Consider the following 22,996-nt stretch of genomic DNA (forward strand, 5'->3'; position numbering starts at 1 on the left):
ACTCCCTCGAGGATTACCCGCCGGCGAAGCGCTTCCGCGCCGGGTCAGACGACGACGACGACGATGATGAAGATGAGGAGGCCCCCAATGAGGGCCACTGGAGCAGCGACGAGGAGCCCGCCGGCAGCAGCGCCGACGAGAGCTCCGATGGCGACGACGAGGGCAGCGACGGCCCGTAGAATAGGTCTAGTAGTAGTAGTAGCAGGTTGGCCAATAGGCCTTTCTTTTGTTCTTCCTTCCTTGAGCAATCGGCTCTTTCTTTGTAAGAAATCCTTTATTAATGAAGAAAATATTCCTCTATTAATTTCGCTTCCTTGTTAATTTTGCCGATTGCCAAGTAAATTAATGTGCAGAGAGCCGATGACAGCGCATCGGCTTTTCGCAATTCAGGCCAACTTGCACATAAACTTAGATCCCCCAAATTGTATTTGAACAGGTCCCATTCATGACCATGCAAATTTTAAATCTCAAACGCACTTATCCAATTCCTCCACGAATCTGAATGGGAGAATTACCCTAATGCCATGGTCTCTGACCTGAAAAATACTCTGTTGTGCTTATTCCTCTAGAGTCGATGGCTTCGCATCGGCTTTTAGTCTGAAGTCGATGTCAGTGCATCGGCTGTAACATGTATGTAAATTTTTTTTATCGGCCGATTTTATGCATCGGCCCCCCATATTTCACTATCCTCACTGTCCATCATCCCACATGCTTGGAAAATACTTCTTGAGATGTTGTCCATTGACAGCTACCGGGAATTTAACCCCATCCAACTGCTGGAGCATGTATGCATTACCCTTCAAGACCTGGTCGACTCTGTACGGACCGTGCCAATTAGGAGACCATTTGCCATATGCTTTATCCTTCGTTCCTAATGGCAATACAGCTTCCCATACTAGATCACCAACCTGAAACTCCTTTGGTCTCACCTTCTTATTATATGCGCGAGCCACCTTGGCTTTATTCTCTTTGAGCTTCTCCAATGACCAAAGTCTTAGTTCCGTCAAATCCTCAATAGTATCACTCATCAGGGCCGCGTATTCTTCAGATGTTAGGTCATTCTGAAACGTGACACGTCTCGATTCAGCCGTAATTTCCCAAGGCAGTACGGCTTCTTGTCCATAAACCAGCTGGTACGGCGAAGTTTTTATAGCCCCATGACATGACATACGATAAGCCCACAAAGCTTCTGACAATACTTCATGCCAACGTCTAGGGTGCTCGTCAACTTTCCTCTTAATCAACTTGACGAGGCTCTGGTTGGACGCTTCAGCTTGCCCATTTGCTTGAGCATAGTACGGAGACGATCGAATCAACTTAATTCCCATGTCGTCACAGAACTTTCTGAACTCTTTAGAAATAAAGACCGAACCTCCATCGGTCGTAATAGTCTGGGGAATTCCGAATCTATGAATGACATGTTCTTTCACAAAATTAACAACATCTTCCGATTTTACCTTCTTCATGGGAACGGCCTCCACCCACTTAGTGAAGTAATCTGTAATAGCCAAAATCCACTCGTGGCCTTTGCTTGACGCAGGATGGATCTTGCCGATCATATCCATACCCCAACCTCTAAATGGCCAAGGCTTGATGATGGGGTTCATTGCTGACGCAGGCACCATCTGCATTTTACCAAACATCTGACACGCTTGGCATCCCTTATAATACCTGAAGCAGTCCACAAGCATGGTGGGCCAGTAAAACCCTGATCGTCTAATCAGCCACTTCATTTTATGAGCCGATTGGTGAGTTCCACAGGCGCCTTCATGTACTTCATGTAAGAGCCTATTCGACTCGGCTGGTCCCAAGCATTTGAGAAGTAACCCCTCCAAAGTCCTGTAGAACATGTCGTCTCCTACAAGGACATACTTCATGGCCTTGTACCTTATCCGTTTAGGTGCCCCCCGAGCCGAATCTCTCAAGTAATTGAAGATATCGGATCTCTAATCATCCTGTTCCAGGAACTGTACTTGAACATCGTCTTCATCTGTTACGTCTTTGTAACCTGATGCTACCTGTGCAAGGTTGTTGGCCTCAGTATTTTGTGACCTTGGGATCCAATTAAAGTTTATGTACCTAAATTGTGCCATCAGCTCACGGCATTGCACCCATAATGAAAAGAGTGATTCACTTTCGCACTTGTATTCCTCTGTGAGCTGGGAAATCACCAACTTGGAATCTCCAAAGATTTCCACCGCTTCTGCCCCGGCTTCCAAAAGCAACCCCATTCCTTTGCGTATTGCCTCATACTTAGCAACATTATTGGTGCAAGGGGTGGATAACCTGATTGAGAAGGAGTACGTTGCCCCCCGAGGCGACACGAGTAGAATGCCGATGCCACAACCATCACTACAAGCCGATCCATCGAAGAACATGGCCCATGCACGTACAAATAGTGCGGCTATGCCAGTGTTGATTCGTTCAGCAATTAAATCGGCCAATGCTTGTCCCTTGACTGCCTTCGCAGGCTGATACCGGAGATCAAATTCTGATAATGCAAACATCCATTTGCCGAGTCGGCCTTTCAACACAGGAGCCGACAACATGTGCTTGATGACGTCTGGTTTACAAATAATGATAATCTCCGCGTTCAGCAGAACGTGACGAAGCTTGATGCTGGTAAAGAACAGGCAGAGGCACAACTTTTCAATCTCAGGGTACCTGGTTTCTGCATCCAACATCCTTCTGCTAAGGTAGAACGTGACTTTCTCTAGACCATCGTAGACTTGCACCACTACTGAGGCGATAGAAGTATCGGCTACTGACAGATAGATAAAGAATGGTCTATCTTGCTGAGGCGGTACCAACACAGGTGGCTTCGTTAGATATTCTTTAATCTCGTCGAACGCTTGCTGTTGCTCTGCCCCCCAGTGAAACTCCTCATCGGCTTTGATTTTCACCAATCCCATGAACGGCTCGATCCGTCCTGACAAGTTGGAGATAAACCTTCTGATGAAGTTGATTTTGCCGATGAGACATTGCAGTTCCTTCTTCGTGGTGGGCGGCTTCATTGTGCGCACTGCCTCCTGACTCTTCAGGCCGATCTCGATCCCTCGTTCATGAACCAGGAAGCCCAGGAATTGACCGGCCGTCACACCAAAGGCATATTTCTTGGGATTCATTCTTAGTCCGAACTTCCTAGTTCGGTCCAAAATACGTCGTAAATCCTCCAAATGTCCTTCTATCGAGACAGACTTGACTACCACATCATCGATGTAGATTTCCACCAATTTGCCGATTAGATCATGAAAGATGTAATTCATGGCTCGTTGATATGTTGCGCCGGCGTTCTTCAATCCAAAAGTCATGACCACATACTCAAACAAGCCCACTGCTCCTGGTACTCTAAATGCAGTCTTATGTATATCTTCTGGAGCCATAAAAATCTGGTTGTAACCGGCATTGCCATCCATGAAACTCAACACTTTATGGCCAGCAGCTGCGTTGATCAATGTTTCTGCTACCGGCATTGGATACTCATCCTTTGGAGTGGCTCTGTTGAGATCCCGAAAATCTATGGCGACGCGCATTCGGCCGTCCTTTTTCTCCACAGGTACGACACTGGAAATCCACTCAGCATACCTGCATGGCCTGATGAACCCTGCAGCCAACATTTTTTCGATCTCCTTCTTGACTGCTTCTAAAACTTCGGCCTTCATCTGTCGCGCTCGTTGCTGGAACGGCCGAAATCCTTTCTTAAGAGGGAGCCGATGCTCGATAATGCTCCTGTCTAACCCGGGCATCTCTGTATAATCCCAGGCAAAACAATCTGGGTATTCTTTTAACAGAGCTATCATCAGACTCCTCAGGTGTGGATCCAACTTCTTGCTGATAAATGTTGGTCGTGGCTTATCCCCAGGACCAATGTCAATTTCTTCTAGCTCATCAGCCGATGTAAACCCATACCCTAGCTTTCCATCACCTGCTAGATCAACGCTGAACACAGGCACAATATATGATAAGGGTAGTATGGGCCGATTGCCTGAATCGGCCTCCTTTGTCATTGCGCTGCTTAATGCGGATTTACAATTTATTTTTATTTTTTGGGGCCGATCGCATGGATCGGCCTTGCTACACATATCTAGTAATTTTTATGCGGTTACACTGTCAGGCCAGTGGATAAGACCAGCCTCACCCCGTTTTTTGTAACCACAATGCGCTCACAATCGTCCAGACTGACTCCAGAGAGCGGCTCTTGGTCCACCGCGTCCCAAATACTCATGCCAGCCGTTGAAATTTCGGCTGTGTCATCTGCGTGGACGACCTCCACCTCATCGCCATCCCACTGTATCAAGCATTGGTGCATTGTGGATGGAATGCAGCAATTAGCGTGAATCCAATCTCTCCCTAGTAGGACGGCGTAGGTGCTCTTGCTATCGACGATGAAGAACGACGCAGGGATGGTTTTTCGGCCTACCGTCAGATCCACGCTTAGAACACCTTGCGTTTCTGATGTTTGGCCGTTGAAATCACTCAATGTGACGTTGGTTTTGATCAAATCCGCGCTAGAGCGTCCCAGGCGACGTAGCATGGAGTACGGCATTATGTTGACTACCGCTCCTGTGTCCACTAGCATCTTGTTGACAGGCTGTCCGTTGATATATCCCTTTACGTACAAAGCCTTCAAATGTCTGTAGCTTCTTTCTCGTGGCTTTTCAAAGACAACTGGCCGTGGACCGCAGTCAAGTTGCGCCACAGATGCCTCTCCTGAACTTGGAGCGCAAAATTATGCCGGAAGTATGAACACCATGTTGGCGCCAGCCGACGTCTTATCATCGGCTTTCTTTGGTTTGGGACGCCACTCTTGCTTCTGTGGGCGGCCCTCCTCATCCAAAGTTTGCTGAATTTTTGCGGCCAGATCGGGCCGTGCCTTCCTCAATGTGTGCAGGTACAATCTCTCGGCTTCCTCCAAGCTGCGTAGCATTGTACCTGCGTTTCGTGGAATGACTGAGTCCGTCAGGGCACCACCTTGGTCGGTGGTACCTATCTTCTTCTTCTTCATCGTCTAACTCCTCAGAATCTTCCTCTCGAGAGGACTCAGCTTGTTTGTTCCGACGCGGGAGAGGCCCTAGACGTTTGAACACTGACACATCTGCCGCGTACTTCTTCTTTGATCTACACTCTGGGCAGCTCTCGATTGTCGGCAATCGGCTCATTCCTGAGTCCCAGCAATGTTTAAGGAATAGGCAGTCCCAGTGACGGTCCATGTCCTCTTGCCCGTTTGACCTTCCCCTGGTGCGACGCTCATACCTTTCGTCATCTCTATTATACCGACGATACTTTCTGTCATTTACGTTAAGCCGATGAGCTACGTCATCGGCTGTATCATACCGTCGGTGTTGGTCATGCTGATACTCATATTTGTTAAGAAGGTGCTCTGAGAATGGTCGCTGGTACCGCACGCTTCTCACTTGATCCTCGGTTACGTACCGTTTGTCATCGTATCGGGGCCGATCGCGGGAACCGGCCTCCTCCTTGTCCTTGCCACGAGAACGACTGCTCTCTTCTTTGTCACTGCCAGAGTGGTATACAGACCCTGCCATGTTGATACTGAACGAAAAATCTGGCTGACGCCTCGTGGGGTAACTATACTCCACCATGTTGACAGCAGGGAACGGTTGCGTGTCCACTTTTATGGCATACTGTCTGAAAATAAGACGGCCTTGTTCTATCGCCATTTGGATCTGCTGACGCAACACTTTGCAGTCGCTGGTGGTATGTGTGAACGAATGATGCCACTTACAGTAAGGCCTTCCGTTCATCTCTTGGGCCGTAGGGATTCTATGGTCTTCTGGTAACTTCAGCTGCTTCTCTTTAAGCAAGAGATCGAAAATTTGCTCTGCCTTGCTCACGTCGAAGTCGAACCCTTTCGTAGGACCTTGTGGTTTGACCCACTTGCAGGACACAGGGTTTGCCCCCCGAGCCCATTCAGCCACGGCCACTTCTTGATCTCCTGCCGAGTCTTCAACCTCTTCTACCTCGATCAGGCTTACCGGGCGTTTGAATTTGTCCTGGTACAATTCTGGGTGGCGCTGTTCGTACAATGACAGTTTCTGAACCATATGCACTAGCGAAGTATACTCCGCTTGAGAAGCTATGTCTTTGATCGGCGACGTAAGACCTACCACTGCCAGATCAACGGCTTCTTTCTCACTCAAACGAGACGAATAGCATTGGTTCCTCACAGTTCTGAAGCGTTGAATGTACTCTGACACTGCTTCTCCACGCCTCTGTCGCACTTTTGCCAAATCGGCAAGACCAACCTCGGAAGCACCTGAATGATACTGTACATGGAACTGCTCTTCCATTTGCTTCCACGTCCGGATTGAGTCTGGTGGCAGCGAAGTGTACCACCCAAAAGCCGATCCTGTGAGGGACTGTGCGAAGAACCTGACGCGTAGTTGGTCTGAAGCTGAGATCATGCCCAACTGTGCCAAATAACGGCTGACATGCTCAATTGAGCTAGAGCCCTCCGACCCACTGAACTTTGAGAACTCAGGGAGCCGATACTTGGGCGGCAGCGGTATCAGATCATACTCGTTTGGGTACGGCTTGGAATAGCCGATTGCCCTTCTTTTTGGCATCATGCCGAACTGGTCTCTCAAGATCGCACTGATCTGGTCCACTGTAGGAGCTGCAGGGGCTGAACTTTGCTGATCTGCTGCAGTGGCATACTTGGCTAGCCACGCCTGTTTATCGGCGTCTCCTCCAGCAATTCCTCCTGTAACTCCAGAAATTCCTCCTGCTGTTATCTGGTTCGTGCGCGCCAAATTGTTGCAATCTGGCACATATATGCACGTGTATCCGTGCGGGATTTCCTTAGGTGGTTCCAACATGAACTGGTAATCAGCAGGATCGCCTCCAATCCTGTGGACGACGAAAGCCGGCGAACCCCGTGGCTCTGGAGCTGTAAGCGCGAACGGTAGTGGCGGTCTGGTCTGGAGCGGCAGTTCTCCCTGGCGAGTCCCTAGGACCGGGCCTGACGGGGAGTATTGGTGCTTCATTATTTCTTGAACCACGCGGACCGCGATGCGCTCCAAAGTGTTGACCAGGCTCTCAGAGTGCCGATGAAGAGAATGAGCTGCCATGTAGTTAACTTCTTGGCGCAGAGCTCTGGTGCGCTCCTCTGAAGGAGTAGACAGATCTATTCCATCAAGGGCACCTTCGGGTGAGAACCCTTTCCATCTGATGCCATGTGAACGGGTCTTTGTGAAAGAGCCGATGAGATCGGCTTCGAAGATGGCTTTGATCTCATCATATTTCTTCTTAAAATCCTCAGGCAGCTCTTCGTACTTGACTGGCTCGTCCGCCATCTCTGAGGAAGATGCCGATGCCGTTGTTGTTGACGGTCCCACCGGGCGTGCCAGAATGTGTTGCCGTCAGAAACCCACCGGCGAGCAGCGACGAGCAACACCGTAGAGCCGGGAGGCTCCCAGGACTGCGGTTGGCCCTGGTCCCTTGGGCGACGGCCCGCAATGCTCCTGGCACGCACGTCCGATGCTGATGCAAGGGCGTGCCACCTGACCTATACCTGGTCAGGAAGGTGATGAATTGCTTTGACTTAGTTTCCTGCATGGCAAACACGTAAACATTAAATACGAGCCCCGATCGGCTCTTAGGTTGCTCTGTGGATCGGCTCTAAGAGCCGATTGCCCCATGAAACACGTTAGATTTTACATCAACATGGGGATCCTACTTAATCAAAACAAGCTAAACTAATCTACGATAGTCTAGGGTTTTCACCGCATAATCGGAACATCCTATGCGTAATTGAGCCTAGCAGATACGTAAGATGATAGGAAAACTAGCCCTAAAGAGGTCTAAAAACCAACATGAAGTTGATCCCCGGAACAATCCCTCTAGGACTTCGTTAACCACACCTTACGCACTAACGGATCGTTCAACCCGTTTATAAGGCCTAACCATGCGGATATCAAACCAATCCTTGAAGAACAAGGAGCAACTACAACAGATTAGATCTACTAGCTAATGATCAAGCAAGATGCTGCCCTTACACCTAGTGTAGGTGTAAGGGCAGCCAGATATTGAGGGATAGCGTAGCTAAACAAGTACATCGTGAAAGTATCGACGTCAACCCTAAAACACCTGAGATAAGGATGTTGCTCGCCATCAAAAAGGCTTTAGCACGAGCAACACCAAGAACGAATAAACCGATACTGCCTAGATCGCGCGATCTAGGCAGCATGATGCTTACCCGGGAGAAACCCTCGAAACAAGGGGTGGCGATGCGCCTAGATTGATTTGTTGTGAACGTGATCGTCCTTTTTCTCGAATAACCCTAGATACACATTTATAGTCCGTAGACTTTCTAATTTGGGAATAATCCCAACCGTGCACGAGCTAAACTCTGTTTTAATCCTAACCGACACGTATCCTACTATAGATTACAGATACACGGGCCACTTGGCCCAAAATCTCGTACAAGGCCGATTCATGACCGTTTTACGTACATAGCTTCCAAGCCCGTTAAAATCACGGCCCATCTTCTGATCTGGTTAAATTCTGGTGATAACAATTTCATCCTGACGCTGCTGCTCCTCCTGCACCTCCCGCCGCCGCGGAAGCTCCTCCCACCGCTGCTGCCGCAACTCGATAGTCCGCTGTCACCGCTCCGCCTCCTGCTGCTGCCGCTCGTCCGCAACAAATGCATCTACGGTCGCCGCTAGCGCCGCCTCCTCCCACGCCTCGTACTGTGCGAGTGCGGGTCCTCCTCCATGGCTTCTACGGTCGCCGCTAGCGCCGCCTCCTCCCACACATCATACATTGTGGGTTCATATTTTTACACGACTGAAGTGAGATGCGGGAAAGGAGGGGTTAATATAGACCGGCGGCGAGGCGGGAAACCTCCCCCGCGACGTTGTGGCGGGAGAGTTCCCCGCGTGGCATCGTGGCGGGAAATCTTTCGCGTGGCGCCCTGGCGTCACTGACAGCGCGGCCCATCGCAAAGCGCAACGCGCGGCACGCCCTATTCGCACCCTTTGTGAAGGGGCCGGCACGGGGTTGCCGCGGCTTCTATTGGGCTCGAAAACTAGCCGGCGCTTTTTGGGGCCGGTGTGAGCCTATATTGGCCGCTGGCCCCCAAAATTCTATCGGGGTCGCTATGTGGTGCTCCGATGGAGATGCTCTAATCAACTAGGTCAATTTTAAACTGTTGCATTAGTACGGTTCCTGTCAATCTAGAATCTGGATAGCATATTCATAGGCGGATGCTTGCCGTCTGGCCATGCAGCCATGTGATGTGTCGACGGCGGAGATCGCCTAACCAGTAGGTCTTTCTTCTTGCTAACAGGCAAAATCTTTAGGTTGCCTTCTATGGGCATTTTAACTTCACACGAAGCATCAAAATGGAAATGTTCAATGTAAAATAAAATTCAGAATTTGCATGAACATATAAAGTTTCGGCTTCGCCTTATCTGGTTGTTGAGAATTCAGATATGCACTGATCATCTGGTCCAATTTGACGGGGGCCTCCTCCTGGACTTGAAACGTTGACGTTTGCATTGTTTGAACTTTGAAACAGGGTGCGTAAGTCGCCAGACGGGAGATCAGTCAGCGGTTGCTGTTTGTACGGCTTTGGACTATCGGATTTCAAGCCAAAAAGCTCTTGCAAAATTTTCTTCATAGTTGTTGGTGCGACGCTCGGATGCGACACCGGAGCCGGCAAGCAGTCAAGCACATAATCATGTTGGACTAGCCAGTGCGGCGGCTGCAGCCCAGCTATAGTTGGCGGTCGTTACGCTGCACGTGTGTACTGTAGCTGTTGAACTGTTTTGTTCTTGGTGCAATTGAGTATATCACTGATATGATTAGCTAAAGGAGACCAGCGATCGAGTGTGCTGCTGGTATATATATAGTACTGTCGTCTGCCAACAAATGTTGAATAATTCAGGAGAGTTAAGAAATGTTCAGAAGAAGCTAAAACATGTGTAACAGCTGGCCTGAGTGCTACCTTTAAGGGTTTTTAGTATCATGTTGATGCTTTCTTGGAAAGTGTGTGGACAGAAACTATCTCAGGATTACTTTTTCGTCCACTAGTATTTTAGGTGGACGCAAGTTCAACGTAGGAGCAAGGATTGCAAGTTGTTGGATCACCGATCAACTTGTTTTCCTTACTAAGATTCTGCATTTTTTGGCGGTGATGTGATCTCAGGGTGAAAGGATGTTGGTAAGAGAATCAGACTTGGCGTTGATGTTCGTCAGTGTTTCTTAAGACAGAGACGGCATCAATATATACGCCTTTGTGTTTGGGAGACTGGGAGTAAGATAGAGACGGCAGCAATTCATACGCGTTGCGTGCTTTGTATTAATTAGGTGCTCATTCGGTTAACTGTAAATTCATCTCAGGTTTTGTTCTGATTTTATCCACTAAACGTTTGAAGAGGTGTACGACTGAATGGAGAAGAAGTCCAGAGATTTGAATGTGAACTGGCATGAACAACACCTGACCAAACTAACATGCATGACGGGCCTGTACATGGAAGAATTATTCTAGCGCAACATGTGCACTGAAGCAGATGATAAAACGGCTGACGTTTGACTGTTTCTATAGGTCAGCCGATCCTTCATTAGCGATGTCGGACTGGGTCTTCGCCCTAATCTAAGCTGTATCACACTTCAGTTTTGCACACGGAAACATGATGCTTGCATGCTAGTTCTCTTCTGAATATAGGCAACGATGGAATGGAAAGGATGAGGCCTGCATGCTGAAATTTTCATTTATTTTCTATCCACGCATTCATCTTTTTTCACACGTCTGCTCCGGTGCTCCCCCCTGGCAAATGTCAGGCCGCGTAAAAAACATGAACGGTTGAGATCTTCCCATACCCCTTCGTAAGCGGGGTCATGATCGAAAAATTAAAAAATCTGATATGTACGTACGACCCTCTAGAGGCCTGTATGACCCGAGTTATCTTGTACGATTATTTTCTGTACGTATAGTGTACTACTAAGGTGACGTGCGTGTACCGAATAGGTGGGACATATAAAAGGGTCGTGGGTGTCTCCGCCTACGTCGCCCCACCAATTTCCCCCCAAATCAGGAACGAAAATACCGTATGTATGCATACGGACATACATAGGCTGGATGTGGGCCAGCGGCCCTAAGGTTGGAAAACAAAAACAAAAAAATAACCTCTCAACTTGTGTTAGGGGGGAGCACCGGAGTAGGACTCCTTTTCTCAATGAAAAAGCACACAAAGTAACGGACTCCACAAGGAGAGCGGACGAATAGCGCCCGGGCTGGTGTGATCCTGATATGGAAATACGTAATGTGCGGTACGGAGGCAATATATGATCATTAATTTTTGTATGGCATGGTCGGCCCCGTGAGCGCGTACGGTGTATGTACACACAGATGGAGGCTCGACGACGGATGTGCGAATTAACTGCGCGAACAAGTTCTTGGACGGTCGACCAGGTCGGTGGAACAGGAACAGGACCGTCCCCCCCGAGCCGGCTCATAAACCTAGCTGCATCTCTTTCCTGCCGCCGCCGCCCGCTCCCCTAGCACGACCGCGTGCCCCCCAGCGATGGCCAGGTGAAACTGCATGTGGAGAGGATCCCGGGCAGTATACAGTTTAGCTTGAAACTGTTGGGCGCAGGATGGAAGTCTTCTTTGGAGATCTGGAGCCGAGGTACCAGCCATACTGTTAGATCGATCCCTTTTGCGCTCCCAATCTTTTTGCTAAATCTAATCCGCTGTGGGGAATGTTTTTTTCAGCTTGCAAACATTGCTAGCGCAAGAGGGGGGCTGTGCGTTTGAGGTCGAGGCCGTCGTGGGATGCTCATCGCAACCAAGCTGTTTTGCGGTCGCGGCGGAGATGGTGGTCGGGTACGGGGCAGCAGTAATAATGGGTCTAGTAATTCTGTGGTTGGGGCAAATTGAGATGCTGGGAATGTCGCGGATCAAACAGCTTGTGCGTCCCTTGCCTGTGCAGGCGAGGTGAGTGGATGCGCCGTCGTCTCGGGGTGAAAAGGAGGTACTGCCACTGCCATAGAACCTTTTTTTTTGCACGAGCAACGCTGATTTTTGATTACTGATGGTAGAACCTCTAATTGCGTGTCTGTGCTCATTGTCAAAATCGTGAGTAATCCTAGAGGGTAGTTTCTGGGTGCACATAGTATACAGTCTGATCGTATAGCAAGGAAGCAGTCAGATATTTGCCTTGGCCGTGATAGGGATAAAATCCCCTGGTTTGCAGGGATTTTTCAATGCTCCGGTGAGTGAGTTCCCCTGGTTTTTCTTTTCTTAGGATGTCCATGAGTATGCAATACATGAATAATTCTCTGCATAAACAAAAACAACCCCAAGCTTTGATTTTTAGGGGAGAAATGTATTTGGGTCCAGCTCATATATTTGTTTTGTTCAAAAAGAAAATTGCGCGCAAAGCTGACTATATGGGTTGATGTATATTTTTCCTCGAAGACACCGTGTTGGGAAGGCGCCTCCCGAAAGGGCACTCAACTCTTCCCGCGTCACACCTCTGGAGAGGACCATACGCGAGTTCCCAGCCAGGCCGAATGGCAAGGTCATTTTGCCAGAGGTAGGGGTTAGCTTCTATTCGATTGGCGAGGCTTATGACTTCTACAATCTATACTCGTGGGAACGGGGTTTTGGAGTGAGGTACGGGAAAAGCCGGCTAAATGTCGATCGAGTGAAGTGCATGCAAGAGATAGTATGCGGATGTTCGGTGAGTGTACCTCCCGCGCTGTTCCATATTTGTTCCCTGTCGGAACCATGTTTCGTAGCGTTTTAGTAGGAATGTTTTACTATTATAGCATAGTTCCATTTTTCGTCGTGCTCCCGCCGATTCTGTATTTTAAAACCTTTTTGCGGCTCTCTGAACGCAGGGGAAGCCGAGAGCGACAAACTCCCACTCCACCCGTTGCTTATGCCCAGCTCTAATCCGTTTGCTGCGGTCCAAGGATAACGGGTGGTACATTTGCGAGCACCGAGAGAACCACAGTCATGAGTTGTCTGCCTCATTTGGCAAGCGGGCGCATTGGCTGTCCCACATGCACATTGACAGCTACACTAAAGATTTGGTCAAGCAGCTGCGGGAAAATAATGTTAATCTTGGGAAGGTATACAGTATCATTGGTAGCTTCTTCCGGAAAATGGAAATGTACCTTTCACGAAAAGGGCATTGAAGACTCTGTGTGGTAAGATCAGCAGCGAGCAAGCGGATGATGATGTAAGGAAAACAATTGAGGTTTTCTCTAAGATGGGGGCTGCTGACCCCGAATTCACGTACAGCGTGCAAGTGGATGACGAAAGCAGGATCAAGAAGCTACTCTGGACAACGGAAAAGGGAGGGCACAGGAAGGGCACAGTACCATTATTTCGGTGATGCAATCACGTTTGACACCACATACAAGACAAATGTATATGATATGCCTTTTGGTTTGATAGTTGGCGTGAACAGCCATTTTCAGTGTCATATACGCAGGGGTGCTGCTGCGTGAAGAGAAAGTGGAAAATTTTGAATGGGTCTTCAGGGAGTTTGTTAAGATGATGAGTGGGAAAAACCCAGTGACCATATTGACAGGTTAGTGGAGTATACACACGCCTTGATTTCTTATTTCTAGCCGAAAAGACATCCTTTAAAAACACTGAACAAATGAAGAATGTGACTGATTTTTTTGTGCGCAGATCAGTGCAGAGCGATGGAGGTAGCGATTGGAAATGTTCTGCTAGCAACTAAGCATCGATGGTGCAAATAGCATGTGTTAAGGAAAACCAAGGAGAGGCTAGGTGCCCTGTATGGAAAGAACAGCCAGTTCAAGGTTGATTTCCACCGGATTATGAATCAGATGCTCACAAAGGAGGAGTTCGAGGGTGCATGGATTCAGATGCTAAGTACGTATGCCTTGGAGAAGAACCCATATTTGTACCAAATATATGAAACCAGGGACAAATGGGCAAAGCCTTACTTCAGAATTCTGTGCGAGGATGACCAGTACTCAACGAACCGAAAGTGCGAACCACATGTTGAAGACATACGTGTCCCCCCGGCTCGGCAATGCATGTGTTTGTAAAAAATTTAACAAACTGTTGTACGACCGGGATGCAGAAGAGAGCTTCCAGGAGAAGAGGACTCGTTTGGTAAGCTCGCCGGACCAATTTGCATCCCACCGACAGACCGCATCACATCTTGTATTTACTGAATGCTATTCCCTTTTTTCTGTGGCCACAGGGTGGAGTGGTTTACAAAGTTGGCGAACCCATGGAGAAGCACACCGCAAACATATATACCCGAACTATGTTCGAGAAGTTCCAGGAAGTCCTGTATAAGTCTGGGTCATACTACGTCGACGAATTGGTGCCAGGAGAGATATACGTGCCAAAACATTTCAATGGCGAGAGCCTAGAGAAGTGGTGCAAGGTGGAGTACAAGGTGTCGGTCAAGGATGGCTATTATGCGCGCGAGTGTGGTATGTACGAGCACATGGGGATGCTCTGCTGCCATGTTGTTAAGGTGCTGACGCTGATCGCTGTCTTTGTACAATTTTTTTTAAATCTGCCTAATTGGGGCTTGCAAAAACTAGTGATGCAGTTGTTTGCTGACATTTTTTTGCAGCCTTTTTCGGCAGGTACTAGTCCACCTCAGGTGCACAGAGATCCCTGCCCCACATGTGATGAAGAGATGGATAGTGGACGCGCGGGATGTTTTGCCGCTCCACATGGTGCAGTACCAGAAGGACCAGGGGCTGATGACATCTTTCAGCTTCAGGCATTCGCAGCTATACCTCAACTGCATGGAGGTGGTGAGGCTAGGGGATGTAAACATTGATACCTACACCACGGCAATGGAGTGCATAAAGGTCCTGGTGCCGAAGCTTAAGCTTATCGCGGTCGAGATGGATGGCTTAGGGCTAGAGCAGAGGCTCAGCGCGAAGAAAGCTCGAGTGGATATTGGTCCTGCTCAATTACTCGTGGAGCAAACCGCCGGTTCGAAGGACTGCGGTGTAGCAATCATCCTGGACGCAGCCCTTATAGCGCCATCGAAGAACAGAAGCGGCAGCAGGCCAACAACTAGCTGGGACAAGCCGCCGTACGAGACAACCTTGAAGAGGACAAGATTCTGCACTATCTGCAGGCAGTCGGGGCACAAGAGCACTACGTGCCCTGATCGCCCAGCAGGAGCTGCGAAGCCTTGGAAGGAGGCAAAATGCTCGAACTGCGGTCTGCCAGGACACCGTAAGACTAGCTGTATCAAACATGCAGCAGCTGTGTAGCGTGGGTCGGCCGGTCCCTGTTTTCAATGTTGATTCCCTTATATGTAGGACTGATTTTAATCTAATCCAGAAAACATAATATGTATTGGTTGTGTAATATGTTAGTATTTGATTGGGGAACTTAATTTGTCCTGTAAAAAACATGCTTTAAGCTTTGGGTTGAGTCCAGGTCCTAGACCACACATGTCCAGCTCAGGTCCAGGTCCTAGACCACACATGTCCAGCTCAGGTCCATGTCCAGGAGACTGACCCCTGCTCGAACAGGAACCCTCGTCGCCTGCTCACTTCCGGATCAGCATGGGCACGTTTCCTACGATGAAAAGTGGTTGGCACCCCACCCACTGTGTACTTGGCATACGTAAGTCTGCAACGTACAAAGACAATGCTGTGACGTCATTTAAAGAAGGCAACGGTGCGATGCAATGTGGATATGCGGATCACTAGCGCTCGGGCGTACTTACGAGTTTTCGACTCCACAAGTATATATATACATGCATCCACTTGAGCTGAGCGTTTCTTTGCACCATACGACACCCTCTCGTTGTCAACTTCCTAGCCTCGAACATACATGCCTGGTCCTGGGCACTACTGAACCCGTTTCCTCCACCAGCCAAAAAAGTTGTAATTTAAAGTTTTTATTTATTTTGAGAAACATCATGCATATAAATTTAACATTGATACTTGTGCGTACCAATCTTTTGAGAGAAAATAGGTATATATGTACTCTACATAACAAATGAGAAATTCGGAACTTGCACAGTGTGAAATCTCGTAAATTGTACTGTACTATTAATCAGAAACATTGTTTTTTTTCCTAAGTTATATACTTCTGAATTTAAGTTTGGAACTTGCTACGCACATTGCTGCAAATATTCTCTACATGCAAAATTTTATTTCGTATTTTTCTGGTTTTGTTTATTATTTTTTCCGATTTTACTTTTCATCCAAATTCAAGAATACCCCTATGTTCAGACTATTCCCCCGACTTCGCTTCCTATCATCTACCTAGTCAAGCTTACGTGTTCTCTTTCTTTCTTTAAACATAGTAGCTAGTGTGTTCTGTTTCTCCCTCTCATCGTGATGTCTACCAAGTGTTGAAGCGTCCTACACTAGTACACCTACACCTACTTTCCTCATACATTTTTGAGTAGTCAATAATGTAATTTCTGATGTGAAGTTTCTCGTCTGTGAGTTGGTGAGATTTTATTGAAGTCACCTCACTTAAACCTTGCATATGCAGAAAAACAAATAAAAAAGTGAATGTAACTTGCAACAAGGAGTTTCTTGTCTATTTATCTCTTACTGGATAAGAAACGATCCAATTTAGGTAGACAAAAGAAGAAAGTGCGTACACAAGCGCATGGACAACCATGCTACTACCTCTATCACAAAATACATAACATATTAATTTTATCGATTTTGCTTCAGCCACCCCCTCCCCACCTCCAAACTTTGGCACTGGTAAGCGAATGGATGACCAGGATCTCTCGATAACCATTCGTTGGATCACACCTCTAATTTTGTCAAATGGTAATGCTTACTAATTTTGACAAAATATATATGGAATCCCCAGTAAGAAAAATATCAATAGGTGGACCATAGAATATATTTTCATAATATATTCACTATTTTAGTTGCCATTATATCCTTACATATATTTGGTTTAATTTAATAAGTTTTAACTTTTGACTAATTTTATACGCCCTATATTTCTGGGTGGGGGAAATTGTCCTTCTCTTGGGTGTTTTGATTTGTAAAAATATCTCGGCTTTACTTCATTTAGCAAAGAACAATTCTTCTCAGGGCTCTTTTGATTCATACGATAGTGAAATCATAGAAATATTAAATAAATAGGATTGGTATGATATGCATAGTTGAATCCAATGGGGATATGGATTCTCTTTGATTGCAACAACGAATTTTTTTATGAGATATGACATAATGTTTTTTTTCCTATAGGGTTGTAGCAAGTGAATCATTTTTTGGTTCAAAGAAATATCAAATATTTAGTACTTTTCTTGTAAGCACTTAGTTTGGTAGGCTTTTAGACCATATGTTTTTCTATGTTGCATGTGATTTTACAATAATATTTCCTAATTATAGTATTATGATTTTTTTTACTTTGTTTTCATGACAATATAAATTGTTGTGCTTTTCGTGCGGTGTAAGTTGTAACTACAACATGTTACATACTCGTGTGTTTCTTTTCATTTCAATAGGATGCAATATACCAGGAAACCTACTTTTATTTGCGTGTTCTTGGTATCATCGCAATATTTAATGAATGATCCATAAAAATGGATTCAGTTTTTTACATTTCAAGTAATCCTTTTCCATTCTCATGTTTTTTAAATCCTACGGGCAAAGAGGCTATGTTAGAGGCATAGGCAGACGAGGGAGCATAAAATTATTGTTGTCTATAGCTCAAAGGCCCAAAGAAGATCGATCGAGTGTCACAAGCAGGAGGGGATTCTGTTCACCGCCTTAGCGATAAATAGGTGTTGCCCTGACAGAAGCAAGTATTAATTGCCGATTCTTCGGTGCTGCCCAAGAATAGGTACTTTTTATCTTTTTATTTTCATAAATCTAGAGGTATAACATTACCATTTATAAATTGGTTTAATAAATGGAAATATATTTGTGACATAAAAATATAATTGCTCGCATACATCTAAATAATGTTCACATGTGCATAAATAAATATTTATGTGAAAAGTGTTCATCTAATATAAAATGGTGCTTCTGCATATAATAATAAATCGACAAAGCATAAAGGAGAAAAATAGAAACATAAGATTCAAAAAAAAGCGAAAGAATGCAACTGCGATATTTGGTTGGTCTAGAAGGAGAGGCCTTTAGAAAACAAGTTCCTTGGTTACCACCATGAACCCTACAGGCAGCGACGAAAATGGACAAATAATACCATGGATAAATGATCTCAAATTCTAGACTGCAAGCTTAATCCCCCTTGTTATAGGTGCCACAAAAATCATAAAAAATAGCTCTCGGTGCATATACTCTATAGATCTTGGCAAAAGTGATTTTGTACAATATGGAAAATGTCATGTACATAGATCTTTAGTTGAAATTTAATCTTGCAAGTTTCATTAACTAATGCAACCATTTGGTATATTTTTGAAAACGACAAAAATAAGAAAGCAACTCTTTAGATTCTAAGGTTTTTTAATAGGGTTTGGATCTTGCACCCTGTGTTTTCTTTTGGAGATCTGCTCTTTGAGCGGCAAATAGCATTTGCGCACTCACAATTCATTACAGAAACACCAGGTTGCCTTGGGGTCAGAATGCGCGATCCGTCGACGATTAGGGTGGCCCAAGATACGGAAAGGCCTCCTTCCGGAGAAGTATCCAGGAGCAATGTCAGACTGTCAGATATCTCTCCGATGTACTGGCCCAACGTACCTAGGCGTGCTAAGGCCTGTCCGTGTGCTCAAATTTGAGGCCCAGACCCCAAACCCTCAACGTTAGACAAAATTGAGCCCAAACATTAGTGAAAGAGAGTGTTAATTTGTTTATTTGTTTTCTCAAAAAAAAATTGTTTATTTGTCAGGTGTCAAAATATTGTTTCTCTGTTTCAAAATGGAGGGTGCGCCCCCGTCCTCAAAATGAATGCATACGATGTTTTATTGTATTTTATTAAATTGTTCAGTAAAGAAACGATAAAGAATATCCATCACAAAATTAGAAGCCATAACACCATATCTACAAACTTGACAATTGGCAAAAATCGTGTCAACAAGATCACTATGTGCCCGGAAAGACAACGAAATCACTCCAACGGCTAGGGACCGGAAATAATCACATACCCCAAGACGCTCTTTAGGGAAAATGAGAGCATACATCCGAATTAGCAGATTCTTGGCGATCATCTTATGTACATACATGCCACATAAGCAGTCACCGCCGCCGAACCTCTGAGCAATCTTCATGGTTAAGATGCGCATTATCTTCGTTGATACTACCGACGATGTCACCACAAAGCTAGATACCCCCCCCAGCGCCCCAACGCACGTACATCATATGCATCCACCGGCGGACCCCATTGCACCACGCCACCGAGACCCGTCACTGTCGACTCAGTAGAAACACGCCGCTCCACCGGTCCACCTTCAGACCACTCCAATCGACCGCTGCTCCAAAACGATGCCCTCGGAGCCTGAGTGTAATGGCGGGACAAACAAAGACGATGCCTTCAACAAGGTAACGAACCATCGTCCGCTAAGATCGAGGTCGAGGTGCGATTTTCACCAGCTGCCACGTCACCCCAAACTCATCGTTGGCTGGATCTTCAGTACCAAAGATCGGTGTGGGATCTCAAGATCCCCCACATCAGATCCCAACATGGACATCCACCTCCGAAGGAGGAAACCGCCGCTACCATGTCTAGGGCTGCCGCACTGGCGCCTAGATGATGCGGCAGCGCCGCTGGCCGTCGTTGTCGTCGGTGGGTGTAGGAGGCCGAGATTCCTGGCCTAGGGCGACCAACCACCTCGCCATCGCGTCCGCATCTCCCGATGTCGTCACCGCGTATCACAGCGGTTGCAGCCTCTGGGAGGGCGCCGCCTCTCACCCCTGGCCTCTCCCAGCAGGCGCCCCACCGCCGCCACGCCACGCAGTCTTTGGCCGGTGACGCCTTTGGTGGCGGTAGAGGGGTAGAGACGCGTCTGATGCAATCAACCAAGTGATAAATTTGATTAGCACCATCACGTAATACTGCCAAAATGCCACTGAAAAAAAATCATATTTAGATATCTTGACGAGTGCTATTATGGCAATTGCTTATATTGATTATTTTCCTTTTGCAGTGGCATCTTTTTATTGGGAACTCCGCCGATATCTGTCTGTCCAGAAGAGATGAACTCGTGGCTCACAAAGGCTCAACGTCTCTTACCTTTGCCCACGGAAGATTCTTTGCTTTGCACCGCTCCAGCTCAATGCTCGGCGGCCATTCTCTCTAGCTACGAGCCTACGAGAAAGAGACCGCGCTGCTGCAGATTCGAGTTCTCACTCTCCCGGTCTGAAGCCACAAAAGACTGACGGCCATCACCTCATTTGTTTTGACATTACGCAAAGAGCGATCAAGATCACCGATTTCATGTTCCGCGAACGGAACCGCGTCAGGCAGAGGCCGCGAGGTCGCCGGCACCGGCACCGCACACCATCCATCACTTTAAAGTGGCTACTATCCGTTGATGCTTTACCTTCTTTTGGAGCCATGTTTGCTGTTGGAGTGCTTTCTATCTTCCTCCCATCTCTCATATATGTTCTCCAACCAAGATAAAGTATATTGATGAAAGGCAAGATAGATCGTGTTGGCTCCAGTTGGGGTTCACCTCTTTCACTCGAGTTACAGAGATACTTTGTGTGCCGACTTGGATAGGCGCATGTTTTTTAAGCTGGCACAACCAAAGGTAAAATTATGTACATGAGTTGTGCACCTATGCTAGAATTCGACCAAGGCACTGATTTGGTGCATGATTCAGACATGTAAACCGAAAATTCTGCAGTACGGGTTGCTTAAGTACTATGAACTCTGAGTGAAATCAATCTGAATAACTTAGGCCCGTTTCTTCCCCTGCTAGTTTAATGATCTGCACAATCGAAGTGCAAACATCTGAAGAAAAGAATATATCCCAAGGATAGATGATGTTCTTAGACCTTAGTGCTCCATGAGGAACTATTCACATGGACGGAACATGTGTCCAAACTATGCATGCCTCCAAGTTTTCAAATCTGAAAAAAACAAAATACCGTGAGAGAACTTCAAAAGATGAGAAAAGTATGCCTCTGTCCAGTATCAGATGCTCCATTTTCCCTAATTTCATAGCAGGCCTATCCAGAGCATCTCCAGTTGCATCCCTAAAGCGTCCACTAAAGGGACTTGGGGTGAGCCAGACGATTTAACCACCCAGCCGCTTGCCCCAAAGCCCTTTTTCATTCGGTGTGGTCGAATATGGTGTTCGGCGCCTCTAACCCATCCCCGCCACACAGGGTACATTTCGGAGGCACCGGACGCAACTAAAAGCGATGCGGTGACTAGCAAGCCCGCCTTGTCAGCGACAGTAACCGAAGCGCTGCAGTTTGCCTTAATGGCGACGATTGTTTTCTAGGCAGAGCTGGCAAGACGTCCTGTCGGCGCTGTGCCTTCTCCACACGTCGCCGCTGTCCACCTCCCTGCTCCTTCGCCATCGCTTCCCGCCCTTTCTTCCCGCCTCTTCCCACGCAACCATCGGCTATAAAAGGCCGCCTCCGCTCGCTATCACCACCACAACCGCCGACAATCCTTCCCTCCGCCTCCATGAGAAAATGCTTTGTCGCCTTGCCACCACATACGCAATGTTGGGCCGCACCGGGGGCGGGGGCCGGCCATGCATCTCCACAAACCGCCTCCACCTCCTCCCCCGGCCCACATCCCCGAGGTCCCCGAGTTCGACTTGTTTTTCGAGGATGATGACGACGATGTCCTTGAGGAGGACACGGAGCTCACGGCGTTGAACGCGCAGGTCATAACTGATGTGTTTTGGGAGGCGGCAGCGAAGGAGGCGGCAAACACGGTGTTCGACGCGGAGCAGCGGCGGCCGCGTAGGAGGAGGAAGACAACGACGACCTCGCCGACTAGAGCGATGACGGGCCTTACCCGGAGGAGAAGGCGGCGGAGCAGAGGGCCATCCTCGCATCATTCGACTCACTGAAGAAGACCGATGACAACACTGGTGCACGCGAGGAAGCCAACGAGGAGCAGTGGTGCCGCGCCGTCGATGTCTCCATCCAATGGGCGCCGATAGAGGAGGCAGGCCGCCGCTTATTCGCGGAAGAGCGGCAGCGGCTCCTCGAGACGCGGTGGATTTCCAAGCTTTTTTGCTGGGCTACGGAGGGACGTCGGCGTGTGGCGGTGGCGGCGGAGAAGCGGATGAGGGAGGGACTCGACGATAGGGCGGGACCGTCGAGCACCCCGAAGGACGACGAGCAGGCTATGGTAGATCAACTAGCTCATTCAAAATTGTAAAAAATAATCAAATTTAAATGAAAACTTTTAGTTTCGTGCTATTTATATGTTTTGGAGCCTTGTTTTGGAAACGGGGCGAAAAACACGCTCAATCCGGCGTTTCTTTCCGGGGCGCCGTTTAGGGAACACGACTGTGCTCTAAGCGTGTGTTTGGTTGCTCCTTCAAATAGGGATGGGATGGGATGGTCCCTCTTTTGCTTTTGTTTGGTTGTTACTGAGATGGATGGTACCATCCACTAGTAGGGAATATTCCCTCAAAAAGGTAGATCAACTGATCCAGCAAAATTGGCCGAACCTCCTCATCCACGTTTTGCTAATTGGTGGACCAGCGACTAATCTTCTATCCTCGTCCTCGTATTTCCCATCGCCCGTCCCCGTTGCCGGCCACTTTCCTCTGCCGCCGCATCTTCCCCGTCGCTGGTGCCGCCACATCTTCCCCGCCGCCCGCCGCTCCCACCGTCCGCCCTCCCCTCCTCAAGCTCCCTACCCCTGCGCTCGCCTCAATAGGCCCGGTAGCTCCCAGCATCCTCCCCCACCAGGCCCGCCACGGCCACATCCTTCATGGCGTCGATGGCGGCGGCACGAGGTCTAGTTCCGGCTCGAGTAGGTCGAGAGAAGTGAGCACACTTGCCGGATTCCCCAGGACTCACGCAGTAGCGAGTTCCGGCTCCAAGACCCGCGGCAACCACCGTCCAAGATCTCGCCGGGCCC

The 22,996-nt window shown here is 47.8% G+C and overlaps 1 protein-coding gene across 1 annotated transcript; it reads left to right on the plus strand.

Annotated features, from left to right (window-relative positions):
- Positions 1–13,038: 13,038 nt before the first annotated feature.
- LOC127316248 (protein FAR1-RELATED SEQUENCE 3-like) lies at positions 13,039–15,261 on the plus strand. Its single transcript, XM_051346655.2, has 7 exons — positions 13,039–13,123; positions 13,473–13,571; positions 13,676–13,695; positions 13,747–13,882; positions 14,097–14,128; positions 14,220–14,525; positions 14,617–15,261. Exons 1-7 carry the CDS (start codon positions 13,039–13,041, stop codon positions 15,259–15,261), a joined length of 1,323 nt encoding a protein of 440 aa, XP_051202615.2.
- Positions 15,262–22,996: the final 7,735 nt, after the last annotated feature.

This window comes from Lolium perenne, chromosome 7, assembly GCF_019359855.2.
Source record: "Lolium perenne isolate Kyuss_39 chromosome 7, Kyuss_2.0, whole genome shotgun sequence".
Lineage (NCBI taxonomy): Eukaryota > Viridiplantae > Streptophyta > Magnoliopsida > Poales > Poaceae > Lolium > Lolium perenne.